General features: G+C 63.7%; 2 protein-coding genes across 4 annotated transcripts; both read right to left on the reverse strand.

Moving 5' to 3' along the window:
- Positions 1 to 299: 299 nt before the first annotated feature.
- RNPEPL1 (arginyl aminopeptidase like 1) lies at positions 300 to 10,189 on the reverse strand. Of its 2 annotated transcripts, none has more exons than XM_082689765.1 (11): positions 9,482 to 10,189; positions 6,126 to 6,266; positions 5,560 to 5,711; positions 4,913 to 5,029; positions 4,542 to 4,777; positions 4,195 to 4,308; positions 3,672 to 3,784; positions 3,334 to 3,442; positions 2,086 to 2,316; positions 1,870 to 2,012; positions 300 to 1,301 (listed from the first exon to the last, which is right to left on the reverse strand). In XM_082689765.1, the coding sequence occupies exons 1-11, from the start codon at positions 10,010 to 10,012 to the stop codon at positions 1,014 to 1,016; spliced, it is 2,175 nt and encodes a 724-aa protein (XP_082545891.1). In that variant the 5' UTR covers positions 10,013 to 10,189; the 3' UTR covers positions 300 to 1,013. The 2 variants fall into 2 exon arrangements, with proteins under 2 accessions (XP_082545891.1, XP_082545890.1); XM_082689764.1 differs by having other exon boundaries at positions 4,913 to 5,104; positions 9,482 to 10,179.
- Positions 10,190 to 13,510: 3,321 nt separating this feature from the next.
- Positions 13,511 to 15,191, reverse strand: DUSP28 (dual specificity phosphatase 28). Of its 2 annotated transcripts, none has more exons than XM_082689774.1 (2): positions 14,671 to 15,191; positions 13,511 to 14,522 (listed from the first exon to the last, which is right to left on the reverse strand). In XM_082689774.1, the coding sequence occupies exons 1-2, from the start codon at positions 15,088 to 15,090 to the stop codon at positions 14,364 to 14,366; spliced, it is 579 nt and encodes a 192-aa protein (XP_082545900.1). In that variant the 5' UTR covers positions 15,091 to 15,191; the 3' UTR covers positions 13,511 to 14,363. The 2 variants fall into 2 exon arrangements, with proteins under 2 accessions (XP_082545900.1, XP_082545901.1); XM_082689775.1 differs by having other exon boundaries at positions 14,689 to 15,184.

Genomic DNA, 15,191 nt, shown 5'->3' on the forward strand with positions numbered 1-15,191 from the left:
TTGTACCCGTACCTTCTGCTGCACCTGTGCAAGATGTCTGCGGCCCCTCGTGCCTGGCCATCCAAGACCAAATTCACCCCCCGCCACGCACCCCTGCTTTCACTCCAGGTTGAAACCCTAGGCTACAGGGCAGGATCTGGGGCCCCTGAAGGCAGACTGAGGGGCGGTGGAGCACAAGGAAGACCTTTTGGCCCCCTCAGTCTTCCCCTGTCAGAAGACAGGCCATGCAAAGCCCCTGGCCCCCACCCCAGGGGAACCCAGTGCCCGCAGAAGATGAGTCGGGTGAACAGGCTGGGAAGTTGTTTGCAGAGTGGAGGTTTAATGGGACAGTCATGGTGACCCTGTTGCAGAGGTCCCCCAGTAAGCCCAGCTTGGACTGCCAGGGCCCCCAGGCCTCTCCCAGCATGGTGGGCCTAAAGAGAGCACCAGCCCCACCTGCCCTCTTCCCTGTGGGGTGTTACAGCCACAAGACAGACTGTCCTGTCCCACTTCCCCTGGGGCCCAGGACCCCGTGTTCCCTGAGGGGCTAAGGCTTTCTGGGGACCCCTCCCCAGGGAGGTCCACCCTCTTCTCAGTGTCCCCTGACCCTATGCTAAGGGCATGTCTGTGTCCTTGTCCTCTGCCAGGGGCCAACTGAGACTGCCGACCCTGGGGTGGGGTGCAGGGCTCCGCAGTGTGGAGGCCCACTATGGGGACAGGGCAGCCTGGATGTCGCGGCAGATGTAAGGCACAGTGTGGCAGTAGCCATGGGGACTGTGGGGCTATCACCCCAAGGGCAGTGCCCGGCGGTCAGTGTCAAGACAGGGAGGCATGGCGTGTGCTGGCTGCTGCAGGCCTGCAGTGCAAGAGAGCTGGGGGGACCAGGTCCACGGGCAGTGCCAGCCATGAGGAGGTCCCTGGGAGAGTCCGCAGGAGGCGGCATGGGCCCCAGGGAGCTCCCAGCCAGAGCCGAGGCACAGTCACGGCATGCCCGGGCCACGGAAGGCACAATCGTGGTGTCTGGGAGGTCAGGGCTAGGCAGACACGTTGACGTCCCTGAGAGAAATGGCACTGCTGGGGGCCTCGTCGCCAAGCAGCAGGGCTGGCGTGTCTGCGTCCACCTCCGAGTCCGCTCCGGCACTGGCCTGCTCCATGCTAGGCTCGGCACTGGGGCCCAGGCCCTGGGACAGGATCTGCTGGATGGTCCTGCGCAGGTTGGGGTGCAGCCGGCCCTGTGTCTGGTAGAACACCTCCAGGGCAAAGGACTTGAGTGCGCCGGTGCAGAGGTCCTCATACAGCGGGATGGTGTACATGCGGGACATCTGGGGAGGTGGGCACACTGTCGCCCTGGCCCTGCCCCAGCCCCGCCCCGCCCCACACAGCCAGCCTGCCAGCCAGCTCCCAGCCCCAGCCGCACCCCCAATACCAGCCAGGTTCCTGTCCCCCCCACAGCCCCGCCCCACCGCCTGCCCAGACCTGCACTGCCCTCACTCATGCTGCCAAGGCGTCTCACCTCATACACCACTATGGGCCTTCTGCAGAGGCCTCACTTCCAGAGAGCTTGGACTCAGGGGCACTGATGGGGGACAACCCGTGTGGAACGGGGGTGGGGGTGTCTAGAGCCCCTGGAGGCCTGGGATCCTCAGACAGCCCTGGGACCAGGTCAAACATGGGACTGCCTACAGGCCTAGGGCCACGGAGGCCTAGATTTCCAGACTATTCTCCCAGCTCTCCCTTTAGAGGACTGATGGGGTCCAAGCTCCTCCCACCTGGTGTGCCACCGCCCCCCCGCCACGGCAGCCCAGACACTGCATGTCCCCCACCCGGTTGTCCTGGATGCCCAGGCTGTGGTGGCAGTGTGTGGGGGGTGCTTGTGCAGGGGGCCCGCACCTGGCTCTCCAGGAACCGCCGGACCCGGTGCAGGTCGGGGTAGTAGTCGTTGCGGACCACGATCTGCAGCCAGCGGATGCGGATCTCAGCGTTCATCGAGTCCAGCAGGGACGAGTAGCACTTGGACAGGCTCATCACCACCTCTGCAGGGCCACAGGCAGGTCAGGGCTGGGCAGGCACACCCCACCCACCCACCCTGGCAGCTGCAGGACCCACCCTGGGGCAGTGGGGACCCATCCAGGAGCCGGTCTAGGAATAGCGCTGTCTGGAAGGTCTTCCACTTGGAGATGTCGATGGCACTAGCTGAGGCGGCTGCCTGGTCCAGAGGCTCCGCGGTCCACAGCTGGAAGAGGGCCTCCACGGGCCGGGTCAGGCTGGATCCCTGAGACAGGTCCGGCTCGGCCAGTGGGGGGCCCGTGGCGTTGAGCCAGCGCTCGAACTCCAGCCCTACAGGGGAGAGAGCGTCCGGGGGTCCCCCTGGGTGTGAATGTCCCAAGGCCTGGGAGAAAACATCCTGGGGTCCCCACCCATGCCAGGAGACCCCAGACGCCGAGGGTGTCCCTGGGTGTGGCTGTCCCAGGGCCTGGGAGCCCCAGGGAGAGGCAGCTAGGGCAGGCTGGGGTCAGCTCTGGCACCTGCCACATTGAGCCACAGGAGTGGCCTCTGTGAAGGAGCATGAGGGCGTGGTGCAGAAGAATCAGGTTGGTGAATATGGTACCCCTGTCCCTCCATGCCTCTCATGGATACCAAACAGTGAGGCACTTTAAACCCAACCTTGGCACCGGGGGTGTGGTGGGAGCAGTGATGGTAGGAGTCGGTGGGTATGGGGGGGTGGTCTGCACCATACGGGGGGCTGGCCAGCAGCCAGCTGATAAACTGACAGTCTGCTCTAAAGCCCTGGGCCACTCTGGGGGCAGATGCTGTCCATCCCTCCCACCCCCAAAACTCTTGGTGTACTTATTAACCTTCCAGAGCAGAGCCACCTTGTCCAGACCACCAGCCACACCTCGTTGCTCTCCAGCAAATCTTGGCCTCTCCCTAGATGTCAGACCCCAGTCTCTGCTTTGGCCCCCAGCCCTTGGAGCCCCAGAGACATCTTTATGGGCATCACACAGGTGGGCCAGGCCTCAGACAGCTCCAACGCAAACCTCCCTCTACCCAAGCAACCATACACCAAGCCCTTTGCACATACTGCCTAATTCAGTTTGCTTGACCTAAGAGGTGCCTCCTCAGGGAAGCCTCCTGGGCCCCAACAGGATAGGAAGCACAGGCTCCTCCGTACCCATGGTGTCCCAGTGTGGGGCTCATACACCACCTGGCTGAAGGAGGGACAGCTGAACTGAAGGGGCCTTTCCCTAGGCAGAAGCGGCAGCCTGTGCAGTAAATCTCTCTGCCATCCTCTCTGCTCCCCCGGTGGGCTAAGAGCCAGCTGGCCACAGACAGAGGGCAGGCAGTGGGCCTCACCTGCCCGGCAGTCCACGCTTTGCTCCTTCAGCTCTGGAAAGAAGCTCAGGAAAGAGTCCAGCAGGTCCTGAGCTACCACGCTGGTGAACTTGTACTTCTCCACGTAGGCCTACACAGGTGGAGCAGGGCTCAGCAGGCCTGGGGGCTGGGCACACCATCCCCCACTAGAGCAGGGTGGGCACAGAGGCACTGTGTGGCCGTATGGGCCTGGCCAAGTGGCTGAAACGGAGAGGGAGCTAGAGGGAGGAGGTGGTGTCCTGCCCTGCTGCACCCAGGACAGGAGGCAGCCCCGGGAGGTGGGGAGGGGCTCGGGGTGGGCGGAGGGCAGGACTGCTTACCCGAAGAAAGTCGTCGAAGCGCTGGGGGTCTCCACAAAGCTGGGACAAGTAGTACACGAAGCAGTAGCCCTTCTCATAAGTAAACAGGTTCATCAGGTGGCTGGGGTTCACCCCTACAAGGGGAACACCCGTGGGTCTGGGCAGTGTCCCTACCCCAAACAGGTCTCCCAGGATGGTGAGGGGACCCTGGGGGGGGGGGTCTCATGCTGTGGAGCAGGAAGGGCTGAAGGCCCTCATGTACCTGGATGCCCAGGAGTGCAGTAGGGGGGCCTGCCCTGCCCGGGAAGCCTTGGCAGAACCCGAGGGTCTACATGACATGATGGTCAGTGCTCAGAGCCCAGGAGAGAGGGTGGCAGGCTGAGGGAGCCTAAGGGAGGCCTTCCTAGGGCTGGGGACACCTGGCCTGGCCTTGGCAGTGATTCAGCCAGAGACACTCTGGCCAGAGGAAGCAAGGGGTGGCAGGGTAAAGCCCTACAGGGTGATGTCTGCAGGGCCTGAGGCGAGGCCTGGTGGGAGTGGGTACCTGGCTCCAGCTTGACCTGCAGCTTGCTTACTGGACTGTCCTCCCCAAGGAGTTTCATCTGCCTGTGCAGGGCATCCAGGCGGAAGGCCGTCTCCAGACAGGTGAAGGCAGCCCCTGGACGGGGGCAGGGGGACAGTGCAGGCAGCCTGAGCTCCTGGGCAAGTCTGAGGCTACTTACCCCAGTGGCTCCCCACCCTGAGCCCCATGGAGCAGACCCAAGGCCACCCTGCTGGACACACACATGCTGGGGTACAGGCTGGACTCTCAGCCCCTTGGTGGCACCAGCCTCCTGCTACCGGCCCTCCCTGCCCCCCACCCCACTACTGAGGGCTGGTCACAGGCAGTACCGTAGGTCTCGGTGGTGATTCGGCGCTGGGCGTAGGTGGCCAAGCCCTCGCTCAACCACATCTCCTCCCACGTGGCATTGGTGACGGCATTGCCGAACCAGCTGTGGGCCACCTCGTGGATGACATCGATGACCAGGAACTCGTCACTCTCCAGGATGGAGGAGATGATGAATGTGAGGCAGGGGTTCTCCATAGCCACGATGGGGAAGGAGGGGGGCAGGAAGACAATGTCGTACCTGCTCAGGGTGGGAGGGTGGGCAGATGACCCAAGGCCGCTGTGGGCCTGGGTGGTGCGTGGCTCTTCCTCCCCAGTAGGCCCCCATTCACCCCTTGGGAGGGCGGGACTTGCCCTCTGCCTCCCCGGGACATACCTGCCCCACAGGTACGGCCCGTACAGCCGCTCAGCTGCGCTCAGCCACTGCTCCACTGCACCCGACAGCTTGCTGGTGGCCGTGGGCAGGAGGCACGGCTCGGCCCATACCCGGCTCCTATCACAGGGCGGAGAGGGCAGGCAGAGGCTGACCGGCCCCCCAAACCCACTCCCCGACCAGGTCTCCTCTCTCCTATGGGCCCAAATGCCCCGCCTCACTTGAGGGCTACCCGCCCCTCCCAACCCCCCCCCCCGCCCCCCCGCAGGCCCTTCCCATGGCAATGGCCAAGACACATGCTGACTTGGGGGCTGGGATTCACCCATCACTGACTTGAAAAAACCCGCCCAGGCTGGAGGGTGCGTGGGGCTGTGGTGCGGCTCCAGCAGGGGGATAGGCCTGAGGGGGGCCCTGAGGAGGCTAAGAGCCCCCAGCTTCTGGGTTGGGGATGGGCAGGTGCGAGGGGCCTGGCAGGGATGGGCTCTGGCTGAGGCAAGACAGGGCGGGGGGTGGGGCTGGTCCCCATGCTGCGGGGTCCCCCCGGGGCAGCCACAGATGCAGGCCCCATGCCCCGCCCGTGGCAGGACTTCCCCAGAGCCTGGGCTCCCCCGGCGGCAGCCACTGCAGGAAGCGAGCAGCAGTGGCCCTACCTGGGCCCGATGTCTGCCGGCTGGAGGTCCCCGGCCACAAGGGCCACGAGGTAGGCGGGCACAGGGTGCTCCATGTGGAAGCGGTAGACGCCCTCCTCCTCCACGTAGGTGCTCTGCGTGGCGCTCATCAGCACCTGCACCCCCGACGGGGCCTGCGTGCGAGGAGCCCCCACCCATCAGGGCACCCTGCGTCCTGGATGGGGAACCCCACGCTCTGGTGGAAAGCCCTACAACCCAGGCCAGGGAACCCCAGGTCACGACTAGAAACCCCACATCCTCCAACAGGGCATGCCCTATCCAGGACGGGCAATCCCATGCACCCTGTCAGGGTGACCTATGGCAACTCCACACCCCAGGTCAGGAAACCCCATATTCATTGCAGGGAGCCCCACATCCCCAACGGCAAGCCCCGCGATCTGGGCTGGACAGCCACATCCCCATCAGGGCAACTCTCATCACAAAGAGTCCCCACATTCTGCTGGCAACCCCTCTCTGACTGCCCCCTCCCACACTGGGCTCCTTCCTAGAGGGTGGTGAGGAGGCAGGCCAGGCCAGGGGATGCTGACCTTGACAACAGCCGAGTAGGTGCACTTGACTGCGGGTGTGTCGAAGCAGGGGAAGAAGGAGCGGTTGCACACGGAGTGGCCCTGGGTGAAGACGAAGGGCTTGGCGTTGCCATAGGTCAGCTCAGGGTCCAGCCACCAGATCTGCAGGCAGGCGGTGGGCAGGCCATCAGCCGGGGCCACCCTTCCCACCACAGTGAGGCACCAGGGCCCCTGTCTCACGGAAAGGGGATGGGGATGCCAGGACCCCCCCTACCAACCATGCCTCACTCCAGGAAGCTGGGCAAGTTTCCAGGAAAGGGCAGGGCCTTATGAGTGGCCCCAAACCTGTGGTCCTGCTCAGGCTTCTTGGCCCAGAACCTCTGGGGGCAGCAGATGGAGAGGAAGACAGCGAGGGCCCGGGAAGAGATGGCCTGCTTGGGCTCCTCCAGGGCCAACAGCCGCTCCTGGTCACCATCACCTACCCAGCCCTTAGTGGACCTATAACGTGGCCAGCAGGAGGCTGGGCACCCAGGAGCCAGCCCAGGGGGTCTCCTGGCCCCAGCCCCTCGTCCAAGCTTCTGAAGGGAAACTGAAGCAGTGTCAAAGACACAAGTCCAAGTTCTTACAGGCCGGCAGCAAGGAAAGGGAGCCGAGACGTGAACATGAGAGAAACTGGTGCTTCCTGATGACCCCACATACCGGAAGGGAGCTCCTGAGCCCAGGGCCACCCCCGAGCATGGGATCAGGCACTTGGAAAGGATGGGCTGGGCAGGCCAGGAGTGGCCACGGGAGGACTGCTGGGGCCTATGTGTGGCCCCCTGAACTCTGTTCTCCCCACATTCCCCTGTGCTGGCATGTGATCACTGGAGCAAACTAGATTGTTCCTTGTCTGCTCCAGTGACCAAGTACACAAGTCTCCACCCAGGAAGCACCCCCCACCCACCCTCTGCAAGTGATGAGCCCGTGGAATCCATGGCTGTGGGCCCCCCAACAGTGGTTCATGCTGAGATCGCAGAAGCGGTGGACCACCAGACCCAGGAGGGGCCGCCACCCCCTCCCCCGCACCACCACCACAGACCACAGCCCCGGGTGGATTTCCAGACCGGGCAAGGCTGCCTATTTGGTTCCGGCCAGACTCCTGGCCAATGTTCACCAGTTTCTTTTGGAAACTTCCTTTCGGCTGCTTCGTCTCTGTCCCCTCACTTCGGGAAGCCGGCAGTTGTATGTTCTTTTCTGCTGATCCCTCATCTCCCACCTCAGGCTGCCCCATTTGTGCAGAAGGCCCATCCGGGGAGCCTGTTCAAAACTGCAGAGTCCTGGCCCCTGCCCCAGAACTGCCAGGGGCCCGCACCTAGGAATCTGCGTTAAGGAGACTCTGCAGCAGATCCTGCTTCAGGTGGTCCTTGGCTCATGCTGGGGATAGGCGCCCACAGTCCCCCAGACCCCTCTCCCACCACAGCCTCCCCTCCCACTAACCCCTCCCTTCCTTGGGCTATCTGCAGGCTGCGCCCAGCTCAGGCTCTCTGTTCCCACCACCAGCATCCACTTCTCAGCCTAGCCAGAGGGCCCAGCTAGCACTGCTCTCTCCTTAGCCTAGCTGAGACCAACGGGGGCCACAGTCCTCCCTGGGAGTGGGGGGCTGGCACAGACCCCCAGGTAGGCAAGGCCCGGCCCCGGAGGTGAGCCGCCAAATTCTTTCAGGGTGCAGGGTCCAAGGGGCTGGTGAAGGGGGAGGCTGCTGACTGTGGACGCCGCAGGGCAGGAAGAAAGCTGTTCTTGCTGGGGTGGGGGCAGGGTATGGTGTTCAGGAATGGGAAACAAGAGACAAACTGCCTCTGGAGGGGTGGGTCCCCACTCCCAGGAAGCTGCAGCCTCGCCTGGCACTGGGACAGGTTTAGGGATCTAGGCCTGAGTCCTAGAACAAGCTAGGGAGAGGAAGAGCCTGAGCCCTGAGGTGTTCCTGCAGGATGGTGGGGGCCCGGGGTCAGAGGCCAGAGCCTCTGTCCTCTGCAAGTGACCCAGCTGGTGGGCCACACCCCTAGTCCCCATGCCCACAGCTGCACTATCTGTGGGGACCATGATGCCCCTCTCTGCTCCAGTCACCCAGGGATGACGGCTGCTCTCACTGGCCTGCCCCAATCTCCAGCGGCCTGGCATGGGTCCCAGCCCCACCGTTCTGCTGGTCATGGTCTTGAATGGACCAGACGCAAAGGCTGCAAGCTCCCAGATTGAGGTCAGGGAGAAGTATGTCTCTGTGTTCTCACTGCCATGCGGGAGACACATCTGCCACCCGTCAGAGCCCCAGATTACCTGCGCAGGCGGCAGGGGCCAACAAAGCAGACCAGCAAGCTGGCACACTCGGGGGAGCTCAGGGCAGGCACTGTGGTGGTGGGGCCTGCTGAGGGTTCCAGGGAATCACACAGGAAGCCCACAGGTGTGCATCTGGTCCAAGCTCTTCCCATCCGGATGTCACCTTGGTGGCTCCTGGCCAGATGCCACCACCCCACCTGTCCCTTTGCATGCTACAGGCAGTGACAGATGGAACCCCCAGGGCCTCCCAGAGCTGCGTGCACGCTGTATCCGTGGGGGGAGAGTGATGTCGCATCTGTGCTGTCCACATGGGAACCCAGGCAGGCTCCATGCTGCAGGAGTGAAAGGGCCTGCTCTGTCTTAAGGGTCTCATTGCGGCAGACCCGAGCCACCCGGGCTTTCTGGCAGAGCCTCTGGGGTGGTGGGTGGTGGGCGCCCAAAGCCCTGCAGAGCCCACGTGCCTATCTGCGGGGACACCCGGCTGCAGCCCCTGCCAGTCCTCACCCACAAGGCCCAAGGCACAGAGCCAAGCCGGACTCTGTGTGGCTCTGGCAGCTCAGTCTCTCACGCCACCTCCAGAGAGCAGATCAGCTGCCCCTGGGTGCTCTGAAGACCTATGTCACATGGAGGCCCTTGTACGTCTGACACCACCCACCGGCTGGCCCCTGGTGCCAGGCTCCAGCAGAGGTCTGGACTGGCTTGTACCCACTGGAAGCTGTCCTCATCCCAGGGCAGGGACAACCCCAGCACTAATGAAAGGAGAGGTCTCCCTGGGTGGCATGCTGTCCCTTGTCCCCCTCCATTAGGCCAGCACCAGGACTCTCACTGTTTCTAAGGTTCCTAAAAACTCCCCAGGCATCCGCTGGAAATCACTGTGGGCTCCTGAACAGGACTCCAGGGCCAGGTGGAGGGTGCCAGGCCAGAGGCCGCAGGCTCCCTGGGGCCGGGCTGGCTCCGCCCTCTCTGCAGGTGCCCCAGGGGCAGACCGCCGGTTAGGGCCCCCTTGGCAGGCAGCGCGGGGAGAGGCCGCCTGGAGACCACCCTGAGCCCCGGCCCCGCGGACTCACGGCCGGGGCGTCGGTCGAGGTGTAGCGCAGGATGACCTGGAAGGGCTGGTGCGCTTGCAGCTCGGGCGGCAACGTGACAGTGAGCGAGGAGCCGTAGTCGGTGAACGGGTCCACCCTGAAGGCCAGCGGACAGCAGGCGGGCTCAGCGCCGGGCGCCCCGGGGAAGGCGGGCAGTGGCGGCGGCGGCGCGGGCCCGGGCCCGGCGGCCGCGAACGCGAAGGCGCAGGGGGGCTCGGCGGCGGCGGCGGCGGGGGCGCGGCGGAAGGCGGCCGAGTGCAGGCGCAAGGCCGGGTGCGCGTCGAGCACGAGCGCGCGGGGCGCGGGCCGCAGCGCGCACAGCTCGAGCACCAGGCAGCCGGCCAGCTCGCGCGCCTCGGGCCGCAGCTCCAGGCCCAGCTGCAGGTGGCGGAGGCGGAAGAGCTGCGCGCTGGAGGCCGAGGCCACGTCCAGGGCGGGCGGTGGCTCCGGCGGCGGGCGAGCGGGCGCGGCCTCGGCGCCGGGCGCCTTGCAGCAGCAGCACTGCGCCGCCATAGCCGACCGCGCTAGGTGAAATCCATGGGCGGCGGCCGCGCCGGGCCGCGGACAGCGGGCAAGGGGCGCCGGGCGGTGGCGGTGGCGGCGGCGGGGCGCGGGCACAACAGGAAGTCGCGCCGGGAGCCGCCCGGCCCGGCCCCGTGCCGTGCGCCGCCCCGCTCGGGCTCCGCTCGCCCGCCGCCGGGGGCGCTGTGCGCCGGGCCGGGCCGGGGGAGCCGGGGACGCCGAGCGCACGGGAGCGGGGCGGGGGCGGGCGGGGGAGTTGTGCTCGGGGGACCCAAAGTCAGGGGCGCTCTGCTTGGGGGCAGGCCGGGGAGTGGGGAGCGGGAGGCGCTGTGCGTGGGAAACCTGGGAGCGGGGGATGGCATGTGCCGGTGCGCGGGCCATGTTTGGGGGTTCGCCAGGCTGGGAGCCGGGGGAGCTGTGTGCGGGGCACCAGGGGCAAAGTGCGAGGGGTGAGCCAGCAGACCGGGGGTCCTGGGCGCGGGTGCTGGTGTGTTGTGATCTGGAGGACCAGGGCGCACGGGGGTCTGGGGGCACCAGCTGCCCAAGCGGCCTCCCAAGCCCTGTGCTCTTCTGCCGGGACTCCTCAGGGTTGCTGTGGGTGGGTTCCTGGGGGCAAGGGCTGCCTAGTGCAGTCTCTGCTTCTTCATAGCTAGGAGGTGCATACACCCCCCACCCCCCCATCAGACCAGTGGTCTGTGTTGTGGCCCATGCTGGAGCTTGGGGGCCTTAGGGCTGTGCTGTCTGATAAGGTGGTTCTAGCCACGTGTGGCTGTTTAGATTGAAATGAAATACAATTATTTTAGTTCCTCCCTGGCATAGCCGTGTTTCAAGGTCTCTATGTGTGTGTAGGGTACTGGCCAGTGGCAACTGTGTTGGTCCCAGTGGATAGTCCATCTTCACAGAAAATGCTGCAGGGCCCTGGAGGCCTCCCCCTGTGGAGCAGGTGAGTGCTGGGGCCTTAGCGGGATCCACCCTGCTCCCCACTCCACGTTGCAGGGTCCTGTCCAGAGACCAGGGCCCAAAGGAGAGGGCTACACACTAGGGAGGCCTCCACCAGAAGCCATGGAACGAGAGGGGCCACCAAGATGGTGCTGTTACCATGATGAAAGAATTCAGATTTTCGGGGAAAAGGGGCTCTGGGCCCTGGAAGGGCATCCAGGAGCCTCACACACCGCTCTCCTCTGCTCATCCCAGAGTAGCATTTAATCCTTCTGGACTCTGTCTCTGCCTATAACCCATGCAGTGGCACCTGCCTTCCTCCCTGGGAGCAGGGGAGCGGTGGGAGCGATGGTTGGTGGGATGCAGGACCATGTCCACCGGTGTGGAGTACTTGCACTGAAGCATTGCTTTAATTTTTCCATGCATACTCTTAGCTAGGGTAACACAACCCCAGACCCCCCAGGATCCCCAGGGCTCCTGTAGTCACCTGGAAGAGGAAATCAATTCTATGTCTAAGACTCAAAAGAGGAGAGAGCAGGGGTCTGATTGGTCCTAAGTTCACATGGCCCAGCGCCTGCCCACATGGCATGGTCCTGAGGTGCTGGGAAGAGTGTTTTAGATTGTACTCCCAGATTTAGGAGCTTCTCTGAGCCCCTTCCCCAGGCCAGTTGGCTGGGGCTGGAGGAGCATCAGGACTACATCAGGACCACAGGTAGGTACCCAGATGAGCCTGCCCTCGTCCTCTCAGTCAGGTTGACCAACAGCCGGTGCCCTCAGAAGCCATTAGGGGCTTCCTGTCTTCCCAGTTCCCTGAACTTGGAGAAGCAGGGGTTACCTCTCATCCCTTCTCTGCTGGAGGGTCCTGCCTATCTCCCTAAGGTCAACTCTGCACACAGGATGGGTGGAGTGGGGCAGCCTAGCTGGTCCACAGCTGTTACGCCCCCCTTCTCCTGGGGGGGAGTGCCTGCTACCCATTTATGAAAGGAACCAAAACAAGCCAGTTTTAGAGGAAACAAAGCTGTTTTGTGGGACCAAAGTCAGCCCACTGAGGCACCTTGTGAACTGTGAGGCCCACAGGTGGAGGGGTGTGGTTGTCCTCAGTCTCCACCCTGTCTCCGTCCTGCAGGGGACAGTGTCTTCATTCAACACAGCCCCTTCCCTGTAGCCAGTCTGTTCCCCTGCAGCAGGAGGCAGCATTGCACTCGAGCCTTCTGGAAAGCCACTGTCTAGGGGAGGGAGGTTGGGAGCAGCTGCAATGCACTTCTCCCTTCTCCCCACCCCGACCTGACCCAGGGAGACGAAGGCGGAATCAGGGCTATCAGACGCTGGGGCTTCTCCCATGGAAACTGTATGCTGGTGATCAAATCCTGGCTGGCTTGGGTGGGCTGAAGCAGTAGACACTGCCTATGCCCAGCCTTCCCCTAATGCTCATGGAGTGGCACCCCCCTCCAGGGGCACTGTGCCTGGGAGGGGACAGGTCCCTGGCCTTACCTGCTGGGAGGCGGACGTGGAGGCAGGCAGAGGTCCTCGGGAGAATGGGGCCTCTGGTGAGAGCGTCTCAAACAGAAACAGTGGGTAAAACACTGATGCAGCCCACAGATGTCTTTCAACCCGGCCCAGCACTGTTGCCCTAGCACCTTCGTTACCCAGAGCCACATCAGCCAGCCAGCAGTGGGAGGGTGTCCCAGCAAAGATGCTGTGAGCGTGCTGGGTTAAAAACTTGGACTCAGGTCCTGGGAAACTGCTCGGCTCACCTCTAAGCCACTGTAGCCTTGCCTGCCGAGTGGAGACAGTGATGGCAGCTTCCTTATGGAAGGGGTTGGCGGCAACGTGATGTGAGCACTGAGGGGCCTGGAGAGAGGCAGCTGGCAAGTCCTGTAGAAGGTGGTAGAAGGTGGCTGGGCTGAGGTGAGCTGCAAAGGGGTCATGACAGGAGTAGCATTCGGGGGCGGGAGCTGGTGACTGGTGACACTGCGAGGGGCTGGATGTTGGCCTACAATGTGTGGTATATGCTTGCAGCCAGGGACCGTCAGAGGGTGTCATTCCTGCCACAGTCAGGACCCAGGTGCAGGTCTAATGGTGGGGAGAAGGGGCCCCTTTCACAGCCATCCCAGTGTCTTACGAGCTGTGAGCCTCCCATCCCCATGACTCCGGGCTCTGCTGGGTCCGAGGTTTTGTTCCCAGCTACGATGCTTCTCTACAGTGACACAGATGTCCCCCAAGATGGCAGGCTGAGACACCACCTGACCATTCCAGGCTCTTCAGGCCACGGAGGCAACATGCACATCAGGGGCTGCTGGACTGGGTGCAGTGACTGGTCCTGATTTGAAGGAGCAAGAGGGCTGGGGCCAGGAGGAGTGTGCGGAGCTTGGGACGTTCTCCCGATGCCTCCCGTCCTCCTGGCTGAGGACGACATGAGGGAAGCCAGAGCCCCAGGCAGGGCCACCCAGGGCCCTTTGGAATGGAGCCTCAAGTCACCTCACCAGGAAAGACCAGGACCAGTGAGGTGCAGGCTGAGAAGAACATGAGTAGTGGGGATGGGAAACAATAAACACTAATTACGATATTTTATTAATTACCTTGATGTGTATAGGGAGGCATATATTAACCAGGGGCTGTATTATCTGTAATTCATATTGTAACCCGGTTTCCGCCCCCCCCCCCATCTTATTGAGGGTGTCGATGGTGATTACTTCTCTAGGACAGCCTGTAGATCCCAGGATGCAGGTGAGATGTGTCTGAAGCCACAGGCTCAGATGCACAGGTGGTGAGTGCAACTGTGACATGAGGCCAGGGCTCGGTGCTGTTATGGAAGCTGTGAGGTCAGTACAGCTGGAGGCAGGCACAGGTGCTGGGTTGTCGCCATGCAGCCTCACATCCTGGCCTCTGTTGCAGCATTTCCAGGCCTGGGTCCCATGCTGGATTCTGATGGGACCAGGTGAGATTTGGGGCAAGCCCTATGGCTCCAACAGGTGGCAAGCACAGGCTTTGCCAGCAGAGCTGGTGTCCTCCACATCAGAGTGACAGGCAACCAGGACTGGGGAGAGGAAAGGGGTCTCCCTGACTCCTGTACTTTCCTACCTTCTGACCTTGGCTCCCTGGCCTTGCTCTGTGTATTAAATACCTTTCTGCCTAAAATTCCTCACATGGTTTTGATTTTCTTGACCGAAGCCCTGTCTGGTAAAACTGCTGACTGAGGAAGGGACGCTTCCAGTCCCCTCTTCAGAGGACACAATCCCACAGTACTGTCAAACGGGCTTTAGCGGCATTTCAGGAAGAAGCAGAAAATGAAAATTCTGTGCCACAGGAAGGAGGACAAAGACCCCCTCTGGTCGGCGCTTCAACTACCTCCAATTCCATGCGCCCCGCACTCGGGGCTGGCTCCTCTCCAGGGACTGAAGGGCTAGGGCTCATTCTGGAGCTCATCTCCTCCCGTTCCAGAGCACGGTCCCGCGGGCTCCATGGACAGGCGGGGCAAGGACTGCAGAGCCTCCTCGTACTTCTGCAGCTGAGTCCAGAAACCCGGATTGGGCTCGGCCACTGGGCGGGCGCTCTTCACCGTCTGGGTACGAGAGGCAGAGGTTGAACGCAGCGCCCCAAGGTCGTCTGCGCCCCTACCCGCCCCCCCCCCCCCCAACCTGGGAGGCCAGCCCCATATGGGAGGCCGGTCCCACCTGGACGGCCGGCCCCACCTGGAAGGCCCGTCCCACCTGGACCGCCCGCCCCACCTGGAAGGCCCCCGCCAGGCTGAGGCCGCGGTGCCGCATGAGGTAAGCGGTGCAGACTGCGGCCGAGCGGCTGCGGCCGTTCTTGCAGTAGACCAGGCAGGCGCCGCCGGCGCGCACCGCGGCCTCCATGGCGGCGCAGGTGGGCTCCAGGTGAGCCAGCAGGTCCTCGGCCGGATCGTCGAACACGGGCACGCGCAGCTCGGCCACGCCGGGCGCGCACGGGCCGGGCTGCTGGCGCGAAACGTTGACGCACAGGGTGACTCCCGCGCGTGCCAGCAGCTCCGGCGCGGCCGCGGCGCGTGCAGTCCCGAGGAACAGCGAGGGGGCGACGCGCACGAACGGCGGCGGCGCGGGCGAGGCCACCTCGGGGACCTCGCGGCGGTCGGCTGGTCCCGGGTCCATGACCCGCGCCCGGGTCGCGGCACGAGTTTAGGCGTTCGGGCGGCCCGTGGGGCACCCCCGGGGTCCTAAAGGTCTCTGAGGGTTCCACCCGCAGGGCCCTG

The sequence above is a fragment of the Mustela nivalis genome (assembly GCF_964662115.1).
Source record: "Mustela nivalis genome assembly, chromosome: 11".
Lineage (NCBI taxonomy): Eukaryota > Metazoa > Chordata > Mammalia > Carnivora > Mustelidae > Mustela > Mustela nivalis.

What these genes read in the sequence shown, in the direction of transcription:
- RNPEPL1 (XM_082689764.1), bottom strand. Translation starts at nt 10,012, where the DNA reads ATGGCGGCGCAGTGCTGCTGCTGCAAGGCGCCCGGCGCCGAGGCCGCG. An exon ending in CCTCGACCGACGCCCCGGCC is followed by an intron (nt 6,267 to 9,481) that starts GTGAGTCCGCGG and finishes GCCTGCCTGCAG; the next exon opens with ATCTGGTGGCTGGACCCTGA. An exon ending in CCGGCAGACATCGGGCCCAG is followed by an intron (nt 5,105 to 5,559) that starts GTAGGGCCACTG and finishes TTGGGCCCATAG; the next exon opens with GAGAGAGGAGACCTGGTCGG.
- DUSP28 (XM_082689774.1), bottom strand. Translation starts at nt 15,090, where the DNA reads ATGGACCCGGGACCAGCCGACCGCCGCGAGGTCCCCGAGGTGGCCTCG. An exon ending in AGGTGGGGCGGGCGGTCCAG is followed by an intron (nt 14,523 to 14,670) that starts GTGGGACGGGCC and finishes TCTCGTACCCAG; the next exon opens with ACGGTGAAGAGCGCCCGCCC.